Source organism: Motacilla alba, chromosome Z (genome assembly GCF_015832195.1).
Source record: "Motacilla alba alba isolate MOTALB_02 chromosome Z, Motacilla_alba_V1.0_pri, whole genome shotgun sequence".
Taxonomy (NCBI): Eukaryota; Metazoa; Chordata; class Aves; order Passeriformes; family Motacillidae; genus Motacilla; species Motacilla alba.
In genome coordinates this window covers 28,215,616-28,235,200 of record NC_052046.1, presented here as the reverse complement: position 1 = coordinate 28,235,200, position 19,585 = coordinate 28,215,616, and the positions used below count along the sequence as shown (strand labels likewise).

General features: G+C 36.8%; 1 protein-coding gene across 9 annotated transcripts in view; it reads right to left on the bottom strand.

Annotated features, from left to right (window-relative positions):
* The window catches only part of MCTP1 (multiple C2 and transmembrane domain containing 1), a 215,661-nt gene that overhangs the window by 121,295 nt on the left and 74,781 nt on the right, over positions 1 to 19,585 (bottom strand). For all 9 annotated transcript variants that reach the window (XR_005255499.1, XR_005255497.1, XR_005255498.1 and 6 more), the window contains 2 exons: positions 11,640 to 11,810; positions 10,053 to 10,183 (listed from right to left, as the gene is read on the bottom strand). Coding sequence is in view for 6 of the 9 variants with exons in the window: in XM_038125803.1 (XP_037981731.1) it covers positions 10,053 to 10,183; positions 11,640 to 11,810 (302 nt within the window). In the remaining 3 variants the exon portion in view is untranslated. The remainder of the gene's footprint in view (positions 1 to 10,052; positions 10,184 to 11,639; positions 11,811 to 19,585) is intronic.

Sequence of the window (19,585 nt, the reverse complement as noted above, 5' to 3'; positions counted from 1 at the left end):
TTATGCACCTCCTGAAAGGTTCAGCTCTCGTGCAGAAAGCTGTGTGTGGGTCAAATCCTCATGCTGGTACCCAGGGAAAAATCTGATGCCACAACCCCCTATACAATAAAACGTCTCAGGCTGTAATGAACAGGGACTACATATAACTGTGCAGAGTGTGTGCAGAGTGGCTGAAGCAAATCTGCCCTGCTTGATCCCCTTCTGAGTAACTACGGCTGTACCATACACTGAACTAATAAAGGATGATTCCATACGTGCCAGACAGCAGAAACAGCTTTGCAATAGCTTTAGAAATTTAAGGTAAAGGAAGGAAAAAAGTATCTCTGCTACCCAAGAGCTGACTAAACATTTTAAATAAAACAATAATATCTTAGTGTCAATTAGTCTGTGCACAGTTTAATGTTTTAACACTTTAATTTGTACAATGCACAAGTTTCAACTTTCCTAGATTGTGACTCTGAGCATGTATTGAAATTCAGTGTCTGTGTCAAGTGTAATGCCAATTTGCACTGGATAGGAATTTCTGTGAAAAAGCACTATTCAGAATACTTAGAGCATCCCAAAAAGAGTTTTGTCAACTTTTTGCTCAAAATAAAAACACCAATAATCGTGAAATAAAATAAATGTATATATTCTATGTGTAGGTTAGCCACTCTACACTCTACTTTCAATAACTATTATTTAATGTGACAATCATATGTACTATAAGCCACTAATTCACTAAACTAAACATCAAGAAAATTCTTTTTATAAAATGTCAGTTGATTTTGAAGACAAAGTGGTCACTGCAGGGCCAATAAACTAAGAAAAAGTTGGCAGACATGAAAATATGGCCATTTAAGGATAGGAAATAGCCAATTAGGAGAATAAATGCAGCCTCATAAAATAAGGATTGTGCTATCACAGGGAGATCAGATTTACTACAAGAAAACTGTCTTTTGTTTTTCCAGAGATATTTACAGCCCGTTGTGCAGTTCAGATAACTAGTGCAAAGCTCATACAGTAACAAGGTTCAATTATCTTACAATAAAAAAAATTCTAACTCTTGTAGCATTCTGAGCTTAATGCTTTTCTTCTCTTCAGAACTCTTTGGATAATAAGGAGTGAGAAATTAAATTAGCAATAGTAAGAAAAAACAAAGCTGTTGCTATCAGTGCAGGCTCATAGTCAATACAAACTTCATACATGTACATAAACAGTCAAATTCTTATTTGGGATACAGTGAGGAATTTAAAGCCCTCCTTAAGACAACAAATATTGTAAGTAAACATTCAAAGATGTAGCAGGTTAAAATACCCCCAGTATTAAATATGCTTCAGTAATTTATTTTAAAACAGATAGCCCTCAAAAATAGGACTCAGCAACTATATCGAGTCTTCAAGCAATAAACATTTAAAGAACCAGTCTAAATTCCCTTAAAATCAGTAAAAGACTCAGAAAGTCATTATGATACTAGTAGAGAAATAATCCACCTCTCACTCGAAAATAGGCAACAAAAGCTAAAATAGGCAACAAAAGCTAAAATAGGCAACAAAAGCTACCCCATATATATCCATCAGAAAAAAAAAAAAGTGTAGAATTACAAGGTCTACATCAGGGCTACTAGATCTAATTTCTTCAATTCTTGAAGCTACAACACTTTTACAATATGAGTAGTCCAATTTTTTTATTTAGGCTGAAAGAAGCAACTGGCAATTTGCTTTCACTTTGCTTTCAATTTGCTTTCATTTCCTTTGCTAAGGAAATGAAATATTCCTAATAGCATCACATCTGGAACAGATTACCCGAGAAATATGTATCTATCACCTCCTTGATAAATCTTAATGAACAGGCCATTACCAGCTTGTTATTTCCTAAAATCATGGAAATCATTTCCTAAAATCATCAAGGTCGGAAGTGATCTGGAAATTTTTTTCCAGTAAAAAACCTTAGTTATTTCAAAGGAAAATTATTCTCTCAAGTACCTTCAGAAAATTTGATAAAAATATAAGGTTATTCCATTAAGGACTGTCATCTTTGCATGTTACAGAAGTACAGGTTAAGAGCACCTTTATGCACACATGGCCAGGTGAAAGCAGATTTCTCACCCCATGCCAGGTGCTCTGCCCTGGCCTTGAAGGAGATGTAGCTTACATGTGCCTACCTTGAAACTGCTGAGGCTCAAGGAGCACCCAGCACAAGGGGAACTGATTTACAACACATGCACTTCAGTAAAATGGTAAGACTTTCTGATCTACAGACACTGTAAGAAAAATTGCCATTTTATCGCATTAGTAGTTGATTTTTTAATGATAAAAGATCAACTTCATTTGATCTCACGCCAAATTATCCTAAAAAGAAGAAAAAAAAGGAAAAAAATTTTGTTCATTCTCCTTTGTCCTCATCAGGTCTTTGTATGGGACCAAAAAAAGTGAAGGAAGTCTGGTTTTATTAAGGTATTACTTAAACACTAACCCTATCCTAGAATAATCTTGACAGACTCCAACTGGAAAACCACAAAACTCCTTTTTGTACTACATTTTTTTAGAAGGACCGAAGCTAACAAAATATTTCCAAAAATAAGCATCTATTTGGAAAAATATCTGTTTTCCAAATGTAAATATCTTTCGAAAGCTCAAGCTGACAATGTCCCTTTATATTTTACTGAAATTATTTTCAAGTATTCCAAGTTTTAAAGCTCTAGCAATGCTGACTTTTGTATCATTTAAGATGTTCTCTAAAAATACACTTGTTTCCTACAACTGTGTCTCCATGGAGAACAAAGATGCTGTGAGGATGAAGGTGAACTTGTACATTACCAGAAAGTGGTGCAGAATGAATGAGAAATTTTTGTCCCGTATTCTCAAATTGAGAATCATGAAGAATTACATGAAGAATTTTGAGAAGGCCATAAGCTGCATATGACCAGCAGCTGTCACACTGGAAACACAAGAAAATAGTAACTTTGTACAATCCTGTTTCTTAAAGAATTGTTATTTACACGGTGCTGGTAAGGGCAAAGACTTTTTCCACCTGTAATGAGATCAGCCTGAAGAATTATTGAAAAAAAATTGCCATTAACTCCACAGACAGATTTCCAAGCATGACTATAAATCACATTGCATTTAGCTGTAGTTTTTTGTGCAGTTTGAGTTTTTTTGTATCTTCCATGCTGTATGGCCCCTTTAGTGCACACAGGTTTCAGCACTTCAAGTGGTGAGCAGGAGCACTGGAGCAATTTCCCTGGCTGGCTGGCCTTTCAGAAAGAGGCGTAGGGGCACATATCCCACCTATTAGTTCTGCATGTGAACACTACCAGGCACCATGTGTAGCTGGATTTTCAGGACTTGAGAGATTAGAAGGGAGAAAAACCACAAAGTGCAACAAGCTCATGTGCTAATGTTATCACAGATGAATTGCTCAAAAACAGGGTACAGCTCTGTTCCCATGGAGGAAGATTTGAGGGTTCAGGGGGAATCTACCACTTTTCTGAAACTGTGTTCAATGTGTTAATCACACAAAATATTAGAAATATATTTCAGATTTATTTTTAATTTGAATATATCTGGCCTTTGGTTCTTTTTATGCCTTTCCTTACCAGTTGAAAAACGCTTTAGTGTTTCATGTTTTCTTCTAGTGAAGGAACTCATACACTATAATCATATCTCTTCTTGATCTTCCTTTTGATATGCTAAGCACCTTCAGCTCCCTATACATTTCCTAGGAACATATCTCCTACAGCCCTCAAATGACTTTTTGTAACTTTTCTGATCCAGTGAAATTCTGCTCCATCCTTTTAAAGTGTGGAAGGCAGAACTATATGTAGTATTTTATTATCAGCACGTCTAACAGGTAAAAATCACCTCCCCTCTTTAGCTCTAACAGAACCTGGAATGTAAGACAGTGTTGGCACCCTGGTGAAATATTCTTGCTAATGAATGAATTACAAAGGTAGCAACATGACATAGAAGGCCTCTTAAAAGCCAGGTGGCCAGGCAAGTGAGAGACAGCAGATAGTGGAATCATTTTCTCACATGACAAAATAAAGCATAAAAGAGGAACTGGCACAATCCTAAGTGATAGGGACAGAAAAGCACCACTTGGCTACAAACCAGGCAACTTAATTACCATCATGACTTGTTCAGGAACACAGATTTATAACTCCACTGTGATCCAGGCCTACGCTGCTCCAAAGGATGCCAAGGAGAGGAAACTGTGTGATTCCACAATTAGAACTGAACTGGACACACATCAGAAGCAGCAAAGCATGAACTGCTACAATTTGTGAGACTCCATACCCTTTATGAGCAGATTAAAATTTTCCAGTAAAACCAAGAAACAAAAGGAGAGGGAAAATTTTGCAAAGCACTAGCAGAAAATGACATATCTCAGAAACACTGAGTGTTGACTGCAGTAATGTGAATTTCTTAGAAGAATCAGAGCGTGACATTTTTAACTGTAAAGATAATGAGAAAGAAATTAAATTATGGATTCCACATGATGCTTGTGGTAAGTGGTTGATAGAGGTGTTAGATTGAAAATCAGGGAAGCTCCCAAAGGGGTAGGAGATAGTATCTTAGTTAAGTAGGACATTGACTAAGGACGAGAGTGGTGCTTAGCTGGGGAAGCTGGAGAGAATCTCTGGGCAGCTGGGAGAGGAGACCAGAGCAGGACCTGAAGAACAGTGCTGTCAGTTGCCATGTAGCAACATATGGAAGACATAGGAACATAGGAAAGAGCCCTGCAGTTTGGAGTAAGTCCATCATGGTAACAGAAATATGAGAGCTTTATGAAATACAATTTTACCAATCACCAAGCAATGCCTGAATGCAGAATTACTGTTTACTGCTTGATAAAAAAAATACAGTCCGTGCTACAATAACCTGCTGATGGATTCTGAAATGACAGATGAACTTTTTCCTAAGCACAGTTCTTCACTATAAAATTACAGATTTATTTTTGATATTGCACAGGCAGAAATTACTTACAATTGGTTTCTGATGTGATATTTCCTAGATTGTCCCCATGGCACAACCACATACTACAGACTGTTAGTTCTGTTCCTCGTGCAATTTCTCTGCAGTAAAATTAACACTTTCATCTGCTAAATTAGTCTATTGCTTTGATAGACATGATGTCTCCCTATATAGCTCTCTCCTCACTAGTTGGCCCAAGAAATTTTGCAAGAGCTTTCACACAGCTCCAATCTGTGCCTTTCCTATATCGTCACAAAACCCTATTTGCACTCTTCACCATTTTCTACACACTGTTATGCTCCTCATGTCTAAACTAGCCATTCCATATTTTCTTCTCCCTTCCTCTTATTTTGCCACTCTTCAAGAAGTAGACTTCCATATATGAGAAGACATAGGGTCAGAAGAAGGATTCATAAACAGCCCAGATTGCATGCAGCTTTCTGTATCTCAGCATACATTGGAGAATGCTATCAATTTCCTGTCAGAACATGACAATAACAACTGTCAGTAAGACTTGTAAATAATAAAGTATCTGGTAAGAGAAAGTTACAGAAGATTTGTGAGCAAAAACTGAAACTCCTTTGGCTTTCTAGCAGAACAGAAAGAACTCTACTAACTCTGCATTAGTAGAGTGAAGATGTGCAGAGATAGGAATACATAAGGTATGGAATACCTAAAGGCCAAATTTTGCCACACAGTATTACATCTGTCTCCTTTTGACAACAATCAGAAATGGAGATGGCTCAGCATATCACAGGATTTTTCAAAAGCAGACCTGGCAGTAGCATTTTTAGATTTTAATGCTTCAGACATAATCTTAATTTTACATCAAGAAATGCATCTGCAATTAATTTAACTTTAGTCGTCATGTATAATCAACAAACAATAATAAACACAGACTACTGGTTGTGTGCTCTTCGGTGTTTGCACAGAATTGCGGTGACTCGTGTACACAGTTCAGTCAAAATTACAACAGCATATTGACCACTATGTTTACATTTTTACTACAATACATCTTTCCAAAGTTCCACATGAGGAAATTTTCAAACTGCAATGCAAAAAACATTTTTGAAAGACTAGCATAATAAAGTACTATTTTAATTTCCAGGGGAAACCATCTTGTTTACAGAGTTTCACAAAACTGAGAAAACTTCAAGACTTTGCAACTTTAACATTAACATGGACTTCACAAATACTATTCAAAACCTCCTTCCCGGGCAACAGAAAATTGCCAATATTTCAGTATAAATCACAGCCTCCACAACACCTCTAGAAAAAGATCTGGGAAGAAACATTCACAGTAACATATTTATCATGCTTCACACAGCTTTACATGCATCTTGGAGTTCTCATATACAATTCAGTTCTCTATGATAATGCTCAGTCCCCCATAACAAAATTACAAAAACATCAGTGAGGGGAGAAAAGCCCCAGACCATAAAAAATGTATAATTTTGTATTTTTAAAGTAAAATCTCACTTTAATTTAGAAATTTGATAGCATATTCCCATGCTTTCAGACTAATCAGAGAATCATAGTTGCATATCATTTGTATTTATGTACACCGGAAAACCACTCTATGGTTGTGTTACCACAAAAAAAAAAAAAAAAAAAAAAAAAAAAAAAAAAAAAAAAAAAAAAAAAAAAAAAAAAAGTCAACAGACAAGGCTTAGCAGATTAGGTATTATAAACTTAAATAAGTAATTTTCAGTATTTTAACTTTTGTATTTCATAACATCCTTTGTATGGATGCTCACATAATCAATCTGAATATTTGCATCAATATTTAAGGAGATTATGGGAAATGCCACTTTCCTGTAGATAAAATTAATAACAGCCTTAATGAATTCGCTACATACAAGGTCTTTTTTTCTTAATTTGCATCAAATGGGACAAAAGACAATAGCATCTATAAATACTTATGAAAATAGATATAGATGAAGTCAGCAGTAATTTCCTGGCACAAAATAAAAGCAAAAGTCAATGTCATTTTAAAGACAAATGTGCATTTTTCATAACAATTAATAATGCTATAAATCCCACTGCACTGGATTGCAAATAACTCCAGCTGAGTAAAATTGCATGACATGGGATTTACTTATCCTCTATGTTCACAGAAACAACTTGTTCTCTGACAGCACTCATTCTTGGCAATTTATTGCACCTGTCAGCAGCCCATTTGTTCAGATTAGTGCTATGCATAACGGTGTAACAGTCATGAGGATTTATTAATGGATTATCGTAAAGATGACAGTCAGAATTGCCCTCAAAAACATAAATTATAAGAAAGCTAAATAATTACATGATGATTAAAATCACCTTAATTTTGATCTTAGTATTACCTACATAAACTTAGTGCAGTATGTTTTTAATCACAGGAGCGTATTGACTCAACATAGTACATAAATTATTTGCTCATAGCAAAAACGTGAATATTAAATATATTCACACTGAAAAACATATACACATACATATTTCTACTTATCAGATGAAGCCATAACTAAAGCTACTTATGCAAGTCAATACCTTTCTTTAAATGCAAGAAGGTGACCCATGTGCCTTTACTTCGTGGTGCTTTCCATAAAAAGAACTTGTAGACCTCATTTTCTGGTCCTGGAATGTTGATTGTTGTTTAAAAAACTGTATTCAGAAGGATGGAAGAATTTATCTCCTGTAAAATGCAGCTCAGTTCTAGTCAAGTATAGTGTTTTCTCACACAAATCAGCACATGATTGGAAAAACATTTTCCTCAAAGCTCTTGTATGAGGTCTTTTCCCAGGCTTTTGAAATACTGAAATACTGAAATACTGAAATAAACACTGAATTGGTTATAAGGTTTGGGGCTTTTCAGAATATTTTGAGATGGAAGTTCGCAAGGTGCTACAACCTTTAAACTCTCATGGAGAATGCACCCAACTGAAATTCAAATGTATTTTATGAACAAAATGCTCCAAGTTAAGAACAGAAATCAACCAGTCAGCCTTTCATTTCAGATACTGCCATACTAAACATGGCTGGGCATCAAGACAAAGACAGAGTTGCATGCTACTTCTGTGACAGATGTCTCCTTTCACTTTTCTAGGATGTCGTGCTGTCACTCACCCTCTTAACACCTGCCTCCCTCTTACATGCAGATCTTACAAGCCATTCCTTCCACTTCCATCTTCACCACCCCAAAACCAGAATCTCACTTCCATATCCTCAACCTTCTTGGGCATCTTTCTGGTATTTTTCTGCCCTCAGAAATGGATCGCAAGCCCAACTCCTTGCATCACTGCTACCATGTCACATTCCGAGCTTTCACCTGCCCTTACTGTGCTCCAGCCTAACAAGGACAATAATATACAAGGGCCCCAGAAGTGTATGTTCTTGATTTCCCACTTCTTTTATTTCACAAAAGTGTAGCTGAGACATGGTACCATTTTGGGGGAGTTTACAGCATTCTGGTTTGGAATAGAATTTGCATGTAATGGAGCTTAGCATAGAAAAAAAACCAGTCTACCTTCCACCTGAAAAACCTTTTCTCAATTTGATCAGTTCTTTAATTTAGTGTGCCTTCTCCCTTCATTCTTGAGCAATGGTAGAATGCTACCAGGAAGTCTTTTGTTTCCCTTCCACAGCCTCATTATCACTTCTTCTGGAACCTGAATCAAGATATTCAATTTATTATGTGTATCTTGAAAGCCATAGAGCCTTGGTCATGGAGCATGACTCAGTTGTGCTTTTAAAAACTAATACACACTTACCATAACACATGCACAAGAGCAAGTCTGTAGTGTGTGCACCAAAATATTTCCAGCTTTTAGGGACAGCCTTGAAAGGAGAAACTGGGGAAGAGGGGTCAGCATTAAGTGGAGCTTTCAGGTGTTGGTGATTTTATCTGCAGTGACTGGAAAAGAATATCAGGGAATATTAAGACTTATTTTCATACTCAGATTGAGCTTGACAAATGACAGTTTTTCATGGAAATCTCCTTGGAGAAGAATTTTTTTGCAGGTTACATTACCAGAGATTTGGTACCAACAGAAGGTGAAATGAGAGAGTGTCTGCAAGGACAAACTGAAGAGGGATTATATGTACACCGACAGAGGGATCAAAAAAATCAAGAGCAGCAAGATTTCAGCAAGTGGTGCTTGGATAACAGTGCTCTGAAAAATCACTCATGAAAACTTTGAATCTCACCAGATTTTCCTAACAATGTTAGAATGAAAAAGAAAACTGGAATAATTTCCCAAGGTGTATAACATGTTGACATAGAACTAAATTAGTACATTATTTCAGAAAAATATTGACAGTTATCATACCATAATATGTGAAAGTGGTAGTGAAAGCACCTCCAATAAAAACAATGAAAATATATAGGATTGATAATTATTATTTATTAACACTATTATTATGACTGCTTAGATATCAAGGAAAATATGAAGTAAACAAATATCTGAGCTTTCCAAACAGCACCTACTTTGTAGTAGCTATAAGCACAAGACATTTTCTCCCCTATTAGCTAACAGTTAATGCCACTGCCTATTCTGTAAAACAGAGCATAGCCATAAAATATAAGCTATTTCTTGAACTCCTAGACAGATTCACTTTTCCTGAATATGAATTAGGTGAATGATTCTTTGTCCCAAAATATGTGTGTAGTCCTTCAACTCTATTTTCATTTACCAAAAAGATTGGTACATAAATTTGGTCTTATGCATCAAGTCAAGAGTTATTTCTCCTCCAAGCTGGATGTTGCTATATGGAACCTTCTGCACCTTGGTAATTGCTCTAAACAGGGTTTTTGTATTTGAAAGTCTCAGTCTATCAATTGGTAAAAGCTGCCACCTACTGGTCAATAAAAATTATATTACATCATCAATGTAAAGAATTACAGCAATGCAGCAAATTGTACTGGAACATTGCAGAAAATCCTCCCCGAACTTAAAACAAACAAACAAACAAACAAACAAACAAACAAACAAACAAACAAAAACCCCCAACGGAACCAAGAACAAATGATCATAAGAAACAGTTTCAATTGCAAGGCTCATTTTAATCATCCTCTCTCACGGACTACTCCCTGCGGACCAAGAGGGCTGAAATTGCACAAACCTGCCAATGAAATCATCCTTTTTGCCCACATCTTTGTCCCACACGGTAATATCAATAATTCCACCTCGTTCTTCATAGAGATGAAAGTCAAACTGCTCTCTCCACTGAGGATTCAAAGTTTTTGGAACAATCTAAAAGGAAAATAAAAAGACAGTTGTATTACGTTGCGTAGGCATACACTTTCTTAAATTGCAAATTTGATCATTAAAGCCTGTTCAAGAAGCTTTTTCTGTCTGCAGTATCAATATCTCAAGCAGTGAGAACTAAAAAATTGTAATTAGGAAAGACTACTAGCCCATTCTTTTATGCCTCTCTGATGTAGCAGCAACCTCCAAAATCCTGCAACTTGTCACCTTCAAAAGCCTCCTGAAGAAAGGATTTATTCTGGGAATGGAGACATTTCTCTGTAGAAAAATTATATCCTCTGTGAAGTGACAGTTAGCTATAAAGTTATGTTTCTGAGCCCAAAGGTAAACAAAGCACCTGCAATGACACATAGATGGTGACTGTAAGTACTTAAACAAACAATTGTATCATGTCCTTTTTTCCCAGCTACAATAATTTTGGGAGAAACATGATACTATGGCTTACTTTCTATGGAATAAAAGTAGTTCCCTTCCAAAACCGTATTTTACTTGCTTTCCTTTGAAACTCTGATGAAAGCAGCTTTCTTAATAATTTCAGTCCAAATTTCTGAATTTTCTACCATTATGCAAAAGCAGTATTCGCTGTCCTAAGCAAGAACAGAAGACCCCTAATATCTTCCCTATTTAGCAAACACTACTCCCTACAACCACCAGTTCTACTGGCTTGAAAAAAAAATTTCAGAAAGCATTATGAAAATTTGTAATTCACAAAAGCATGAAATTTTATTTCTTCTAAGTTCAGATTTAGAGGCCCTAATGCAGGCTCAGAGGTCTACAAATATGACAAGAAAATGCTCCTGCCCTCTTCCTAAATCTGCCCTTAATCTGGCCATGAATACCACAGTGACTATCATGGCCATGGAGAGAGGAAGGTCATGTGCGTCATCAACAGTCCCAGCATCTTCCCTAAACAGCAATTTTCAAAAAGGCAGGGACCAAAAGAAAAAAAAAAGTAGCAACAAAGCCAAGGAAGCTTTCATAATAATTATCTTCTCTCTACCTGTGAAGCTCATACATGAAGAAAACTTCAATTAAACTTGTTGCTAAGGTCATGAAGAGGAAAGTGAGCTTATGAACGTGACAGGGTTTGAGGATAAGACAATGCAAAAGGTCCAAGAGGCACCCAGCAGCAAGCCAGGAAGACTTTGTCAGAATCACTCTGCTTCTCCTCCCTGCCATGAATGACCTCTAACAGTAAATAAAAGCCAACACAGTTCCTGTGTGGAACATTAGGTGTGTCCCCCTGCAACCGCACATTTTTCAGTGCTATGTATTTTCCCATCTGGTACTACTTTTGTTTAGAAAGAAACAAAAAGAAACATTTAAACAAAGCTCCAGGTGCTCTGACAGGTAATTATTACAACAATAAATCTTCATCACCATTTAAGGTCAAACACGAACAAAGCATGTTAAAAAACTTTTCAGTTACACCTAAAATTACCTTGCTCTTGTACTTCTGATGCCCCAAACGAAACTTCACGTAAGGATCACTGAGCCCATTTGCATCCATCGCCTTAAGTTCACGACCTTCTATTAACGTAACACTAACTATCCCTCTCCATAACTGAGACTTTCTGTGCAGGTCTGAGAGACGTAAGCTCTGGGTCTGAAACTTTACGCAAACAAAAGAATAGATTTAGTTAACACAATTCCAAAAATCCCTGCTTGTAATGTTCTATTTCATGTAACTATGAATATAAAACAACCACTGAAGACATTTTGAAGCTATTTAACAGTACATATGTAAACTATATTGCAAAGAGTTATTTGGAGAGTAATAAAATTGTGACAATTATGTGGGTAGTATCATATGCTGTTTTTGCAGAAACAAGCAGAACAAATGCTGCCCAAGGAAGTGTTCATTTTTAAGAAAGGGGTTTCTTTCTGTTTCACTTCTTCCTCTGCTGATAGAATAAAAATAAATATTAGAAAGTCTCTTCTATTAGTAGCATATGATTGAATGTACTTGAACAAACTCCATGTTTATAAACATAAAGCCCTGTTGAGAATATAATCTTCCCTTAGAATAACATAATATAAACCCACCATGAGAAACACATATCAAGGAAAAATAGTTCAATAAACTCCTCTATCTCTGCCTCTGAAATGATGTGGTATTCTGAGAAATCAAGAATGAATGAATTGAGTACTAGCATGTAAATTCAAGAGTTTGGAAAGAACAAAATCTCTGTTCAGGATTGTTTAGAGACTTGTGGACTTGTGAACCCTCAGCCACTCATTCTAGGGGTCAAAACAAGATTCACACACACACAAAACAGGCAACTACAGCTTTCATCAATGAACCCCACTGGTGATTTGAGAGCAGGAGGATATAAACTTGAGTAACTTGAGATCATTTCCAGTTTGCTATGAGCTACAATGGGTACAAGATACCAGAACTGGGGAATCCCCTTTGCACTCCTAAGGAAGACAAATGAGTCTTGAGTGCATCCAAGAAGCAATGTTGGTAAAGGCTCTCCCTTCTATTGTGAAACTTTATTAATTAAAGGCTATCTCACCTATAATCAGAACACCAGATAGCTAAACTGTATTTAAACTTGCAAATTATTTTCTCTAGAAATCAAAAAAAGCAAGTCTGCATGTATACTCTGCTGTAACTATAACTTTATTATGCAATTTAGTTTGAGCAACAACGGCTTTGTGGGCTCAGCAACCTGTACACATGCACGTCTCGCACGCCTGGCTTCACCCCTCGCAGACCTCCACTATCTCTGTAAGAAGGTTTCAGGGCAGGTTTGGTTTGAGTCTTTTAGATAGTAAACTCAGCTGGATGGCTACAGCTATGCAGGTGCCCAGGACAGGTGTTTTACTCTATTGCCCAGAGACAATGATACAGATTAGACTGGATTATAATCACACTCACTCAAGATCTGGAGAGAATAGACATGAGAACTGTGGACACTGGGCTTGGAGCAAATGTGATTCACACACTTTTTGCAGTATTTCAGGTATTTTTGTGTTTTCTAATGCTTATTCACTCCAAGTTATATGGCTATTCCCAAAATATTTCACCATATTTATTAAATGGTGAAATTTCTCTTCCGAAAGTGAAGGATTTGACTGCAGAGAAACTTCTCACAAATTTGCTGTTTCTACAAAGGCAAACAAGGAACTATGTGTGGAATAATCTTGAACTTAACCTGCAACATGAAGCAGCAGTGGGGCATAAGAAAGCAGACCCTCTACAAAAATTAGGGCAGAATTGGGAAAATCAGTTGCCAGAAGAGATTTCATTTATAACTTGGGAGCATTATATAATTTTAAAATTATATAAACTTTTTCTCAGCACAAATACACTTCTCATTGAGGGCATACTGTCATCATTGCCAATAACTTGATTTGTGAAGAAGTGGTAATTTTTTTTTTTAATTGTTCCACTTTCTTAGAAGGCTTAGAGCAAAACAAAGACTGGATAATAAATAACTGGCTCTGTCCTGAACACAAGATGATGAGAGATACAGAAAGAAGACCAGACATGTTTAGGAAGGTATTTAGGAAAGTGGTTGAGACTTCTTCTGCAAAAAATATCCAGTTCTTGGGAGTGTTTTAAGAGCTGAATGGGTATGTATATGATTTCCAGAAGTCTATCATGAGCTTGCATTTACAACTTTCTTGAGGTAAATCTTAAGCACACTGCATAGCTCTCTACTTCTTTATCAGTGAGACAGTGAAAAATTTAGAGAGTATACTTGATCTAAATTTGGTATTTTCAGCAGCTCTTGTAATAATTTGCTGCACTAGAGCATCTGCCCCATCATCAAGCATGGTGATTTTTTTTTTTTCTGACCAGCCAGGAGTTCCATCAGTGGGTGTAATTTCTATACCAGGTAGCAAGGTAAGATCTACATGACCAAGAGCTGGGTGTAAAACGACAGACAGGTCAGACAGCAGTTTACAAGAGTCAGGCAGGAGGCTGGAGAACAAGTGTTCACGTGCTGCAGGAGGAAGCTCTCCCAAGTGAGAGCCACATCTCGCAGTCAATGACAATCAAAGCTTTATGCAGACCCTAGTGGCATCTTGACTGACAGTGAAGTTCCAGAGACTATGTCTTACCATGCTGGAAGAAAAGCAGCATGCTAAAAAGAGATATTGATTAGTTGTGGCTGTTTCTTCCTCAAGGTAGTGAATGTGGACCACAGCACATATTACCAATATCTTTATTGGTAACACACAGATATATGGAACAGCAAAAGGGAGAGGTACTGAAAGAGTCAGAGAGTAGCTCACTGAAGCTAAAGCTATTGAGATTCCCTGGACATGAAAGGCATAGCCTATGTGGCCTTCTCCATCAAGAGTAACTTCCAGCTGGCACTCTTCTTGTTTCTAAGCAAGACTGAAGGGAATCCAACACAGTTTTCTTCCAGTCAAAACCACACTTATTCTCAGAGATTATAGATAATTTACTGTCATAATCTCTTTTTTCATATAATGGTTCTTGTTGGAGGAAAAACAGAAAAAGGATGTTCAGATTTCAAGTCAAATATGTCAAAAAGCTGAAAAAATGGGTAAGTAAGACTGATTTCACATTTTAAAGTTCTTTCCTTATGAATTTAATTTCACAGCGTGAGACAGGCACATTTCTAGGTACATTTCTGGGTATCTAAGAAACCTGTAAAATACAGACCACAGTGAGATACAAATTCAGAAGGGTAACCGTGAGACTAAAACAAAGAAATGAGTGTGTATCTTTCTTAATTTCCCCTATGAAGGACTCTTTCTCAAGACTTATTCTTAGGCAACTTGTTTCCCTCAGAAAGCATGTAGTGAGTGTTGCAGCCTAGATTCACTCTTGTGCCACAAACAGGAAAAAAAAAGAAACTGCACAGCTTTTCATTTGTTTGTAAATAGGTGGGAAGTTACAAATTTCATATAAAATGCCACAACTTGGAAAGAAGCAAGATCAAGATCTCTGTCCACAGCCATCATTAATGTGAGACTATTGTTTACATTATTCACATTTTTGTGCAGGATGCAGGCATAGTAACTCCCAACTGACATGTCCTAAATCCCCCAATGAGAGGGGGTGGTGGGTAAGTTGCAGCCTGCATGCAATGAAGCTTTCTCTCTCTCTCTTTTTACAAAAGGAAATTTAAATTTGACTTCTGAAAAGGAGTCTTCCATGCCAAAGGATGCTCAAAGCTACATGTGAGAGAAAAACCCACATATTCTCACATCCACACACTGCTTTAATTCTTAATAAACAGCAAGCAAACCCAGCACTTTCTTATGTGAAAAACACAACTTTTATTTGTGTTCCACCTACTCTGTGTAAGTGTGATGTACTGGGTGGACTAGGGGCATCAAGAGAAAAGAATCTTCTGACAGAACTGCACACTCTGCTAGATGTGGTTAATACAGCTAGCCAAATGTCAGAGCTGAAAGACGATCTACTAAATATTAGCTAATATTATGCATGCATTCAGGTATTTCTGGATAATGAAGGATAGGAAAACAACAGGCTTAGTCAGAATCTGGGCATTGATCTCGGGATAATCAATACCACATTCTTGATGAGCTAATGTTATTTTTATCAAAAGAAGAGATGCACTTTGTTGGTATTTTGGTAAATCCCCTCATATTTTTGTTGATCTTTGCGTAACTGAGTGTCCTCTGAAACTTTAATCCATATCAAGTGGGAGAAACCCCACATATTGTCCTCTCCCAGCCCAATCTCATTTCTTCATTGATCAGCCTTCATGCCCTGCAAAGTACCACCTCTCTCACTGACATGTGCTTGTGCAAACAGATTCTGCTTTTATTAAATCTCCTCCTTCTTACACACACCCCTAAGACACACTGCTCCTCTGAGTCCTGGAACACAATAGACAGAAATAGAAAAGTCTATCACAAACTTACTATTTTTTTTTTTAAATCATATCAATAACGCACTTATATGACCTGCAGAGGCACTTCAATCCAAAAAATAACTTTGGTTTCAAAGCTCAAAAAAATCAATCAAGAAATTAGTGAAAAAAATACAGAAAAGAAAAAAAAAACTTCTCTCCGCCACTTAACAGAGCACAGATATAGAAATACAGCAAAGTGAATCAAAATCAGTGCTGCAAATTACTGCTGTACATTCATGTAAACAGAATTCCGTTCCCCCAGTTTCTAAGATGCTCACAGAGCTTGGATAAACAATGTAAAATAAAGATTAAGAATTTCAATAGATACAACTGCTAGCTCCATGTACAAAACAATGAAAAAATCAAGAGACAGTCACATGCATTTGCAGTGCTTTTCCTATATTAGAAGTGACAAAAAGTACGATGTGAAAGGTCTACTATATGTGGTTCCTATACTGTGTGTCCGAACAGAGTTTGAACTGAATTATTTTTAATATTTAAAAAAATATTTTTACATTATCACCATATCTACAGTAATAATTTTAAATATCCCTACATGATTTCTGATTATACTAGAGTTATAAACTTATAAAATCACACATTTAGTGTTATATGTAATAGCTGCAGTCAAGAATGTTAGGAAGCAGACCTTCTCAAACCTTGAGGTCCAGCTGTGTGTTTCCTGAACAGTGTTTGGCCAGGGGAAAAGAGCTGGGGTCAGCCTGAGTCCTCAGTCAGCCTTTTCAGGTTCTGAGAGAGCACCATGCATTACAAGTGATTTCTCATTCTCCCTCTACTATAGGCAAATATAAATGCAAAAGATTGTTTGAATTCATCAGCATTATAGACACTGAGCTACAGAAATGTCTTCAATGGGATCATGATGATTCTTTCTTATTTTTTCCTCATTGTAACTAAGAAAGTTTTCTAAATAAACTGCTACTGATAATTATTGCAACAAGAAATAACACTTTCCTTAACTTTCCTTAACTTCTTATTTCCTTAACTAAATTTTAGATTTTAGGCTCTTCTAATTCTAGATGAAGCTAATAAAAATTTCTACAGTTGAGAAATTTACACTGCCCTACACCCTGCGTGTTTTTACTGCCATGTTAATCTGGTTTATGGAGTTCGCAGTAACACCTGATACTGCTTCTGTACAGCAATGCCATTGTGACACTAGAATATTTGTAATAACAGCTCATACTTTTGCAGCATTTCACATATTTTTGTGGTTTTCTAAATTGAATAATTCGGCATATTTAAGTGTACTTGCCGGATGCAGCTCGGGTGTAGTATGATGCAGACTGTGACACTGACTGTAACTTGGATTTTCTGTAACAGGGTGAAAACATTTTTACAGGATAGCAGTGTGCAGAAGCACATCACAGAGAGCTGTGCCAGCACAGTCCTAACCACCTCCTTTCTTTGTCCCAGTAATTCCCCTTGGAAATTGTGGCTGCAACAAGTGAAAGTCAACAGGTCTTTTGATGATTCTATTATTGTCTGAGATAGCCAATGTCACCACAGTCCCAAAGCTGTCATGGACTTGATTTACAAAATGAGTGGCAACCAAAACTTGATGGAAACTTCCCATGCTTTTGGAAATGTAGGAATGAAACCCCAAGACAAAATGCTACCCTGCTGCTTTTGTTCTTAGTGGGATCAGCTGCTATCACTTACACACACTTAATGCAAATATAAGCCTCATCAAATATTTGCATAATTTTTATAATTAGATGTCTACCAAACAGGCCTATCTATTCTGGCTGGTTTTTACTTCCATTATTTAGTAGTTTTTCTTCAAACACTATTTACAGCCACTAAACTGATATCTAGAACCTCATGGCTTACAAAACACAAGTGTTTTCCTCAGTCTCAGAAGATTCTTCAAAGAACTCAAAATGCAGTAATTCTACCATGTATTCTGAAATTACTTAGACTCTTGGCTCAGAGAATCTTGTTGAAAGACTGAACCAACTGTAAATTCCTTCAATTAAGAAATATCATACAACTCTATGCTTGTTTGTCCTTGCAATACTTATACCATGATTTGCTATTTCAAATTTTATTGTCTTCTCGAGAGGCATCTCATTCCAGTGGAAAAGCATTTTGTTTCAATTTTAAGACAGAAAAAAATTCTTTTGATATTAGGAAAATGCAAATCAGGAGCAATAGAAATGAAGTATTTTGAGTTGGGCATAAAACCATCGGTTTTTAAGGCCATAGGTTTTGGAATTTTAGTTTGTGCAACCAGAACACACATACTTTTGGAAAAGCTTGTAAAATAAATTTTAAAAATAGTCAGCAGTTCAGAGCTGAAAGCCACTCAATTCATTCTTGTTTAAATGTCCGTAAGTTCTATTTTTCTATTTAAAAGTATGTGCAGAAGTTTCTAAAGCAGAAATTTAGGTAACTATATTTCCTAAATGCAAAGAAAAAACACTTTAATTCACTTGCTTTAGGCAGTAAATACACTCTTTCATCCTCAATTGCAACTAATCAGAAGTAGCTTCTCAGTTGTGACTGAGGGGGCCCATGCAAATCTCATGGAGTTCAACAAAGCAAAGGGCAATATTCTGCACCTTGGTGAGGGCTAAGGCAAGCACAATTTCAGGCTTGTCAGAGAATGGAATAAGAGCAGCCCTGAGGAGAAGGTCTTGAGGGGTGTTGTGGATAAGCAGCTCAATATGACCTTCTCATATGTTGCTGCAGCCCTTGACACAGATGGCCCTCTGGGCTGCATCAAGGAAAATTTGGTCAGAAGGTCAAAGGAGGTGATTCTCATCCTGTACTCTGTTCTCCTCTGTTGTGACCCCAGCTGAAGTACTGGATCCAGCTCTGAGATACAAGGACATGGACCTATTGGACTGGGTCCAGAGGAGGCCACAAAGATGCTCAGAGGATTGGAGAAGACAGACTTGTGACAGTTGAGGTTGTTCAGCATGGAGAAGCATCTGGAGAGACCTTAGAGCCCTTTCCACTATCCAAAGGGGCTGCAAAACAGCTGAAGAGACACTTTTAAAAAGGAGATGGAGTGATGGAACAAGGAAGGAATAGCTTCAAACTGACAGGAGGTAGCTTGAGACTGAGTATTAGGATGAAATTTTTGACTGTGAGGGTGGTGAGGCACTGGAACAAGTTGTGCAGAAAAGCTGTGGATGTCCCATCCCTGGAAGTCTTCAAGGCCATATTGGATGGAGCAACCTGGTCAAATGGAATGTGACCCTGCACGGGGGTTGAACTAGATGGTCTTTAAGGTCCCTTGCAACCCAAACCACTCTGTGATTTGATGACTTTGGGATGACGTATTTGTATATTAGTTTATACATGTTGCAAAAAATCTTAGTTTACACATGCTGCAAAACATAGTAATTTATCTTCATTTCTGGTAAGAATGGACATTTTGTTCTAATTGATCAATGTCACTCAGAAACATTCATTACATATTAATAGTATAAATAAGACTATTGTTATATTTTTGTACTTTCTAGTGGTCTCAGTTCTAAACTACCATTAA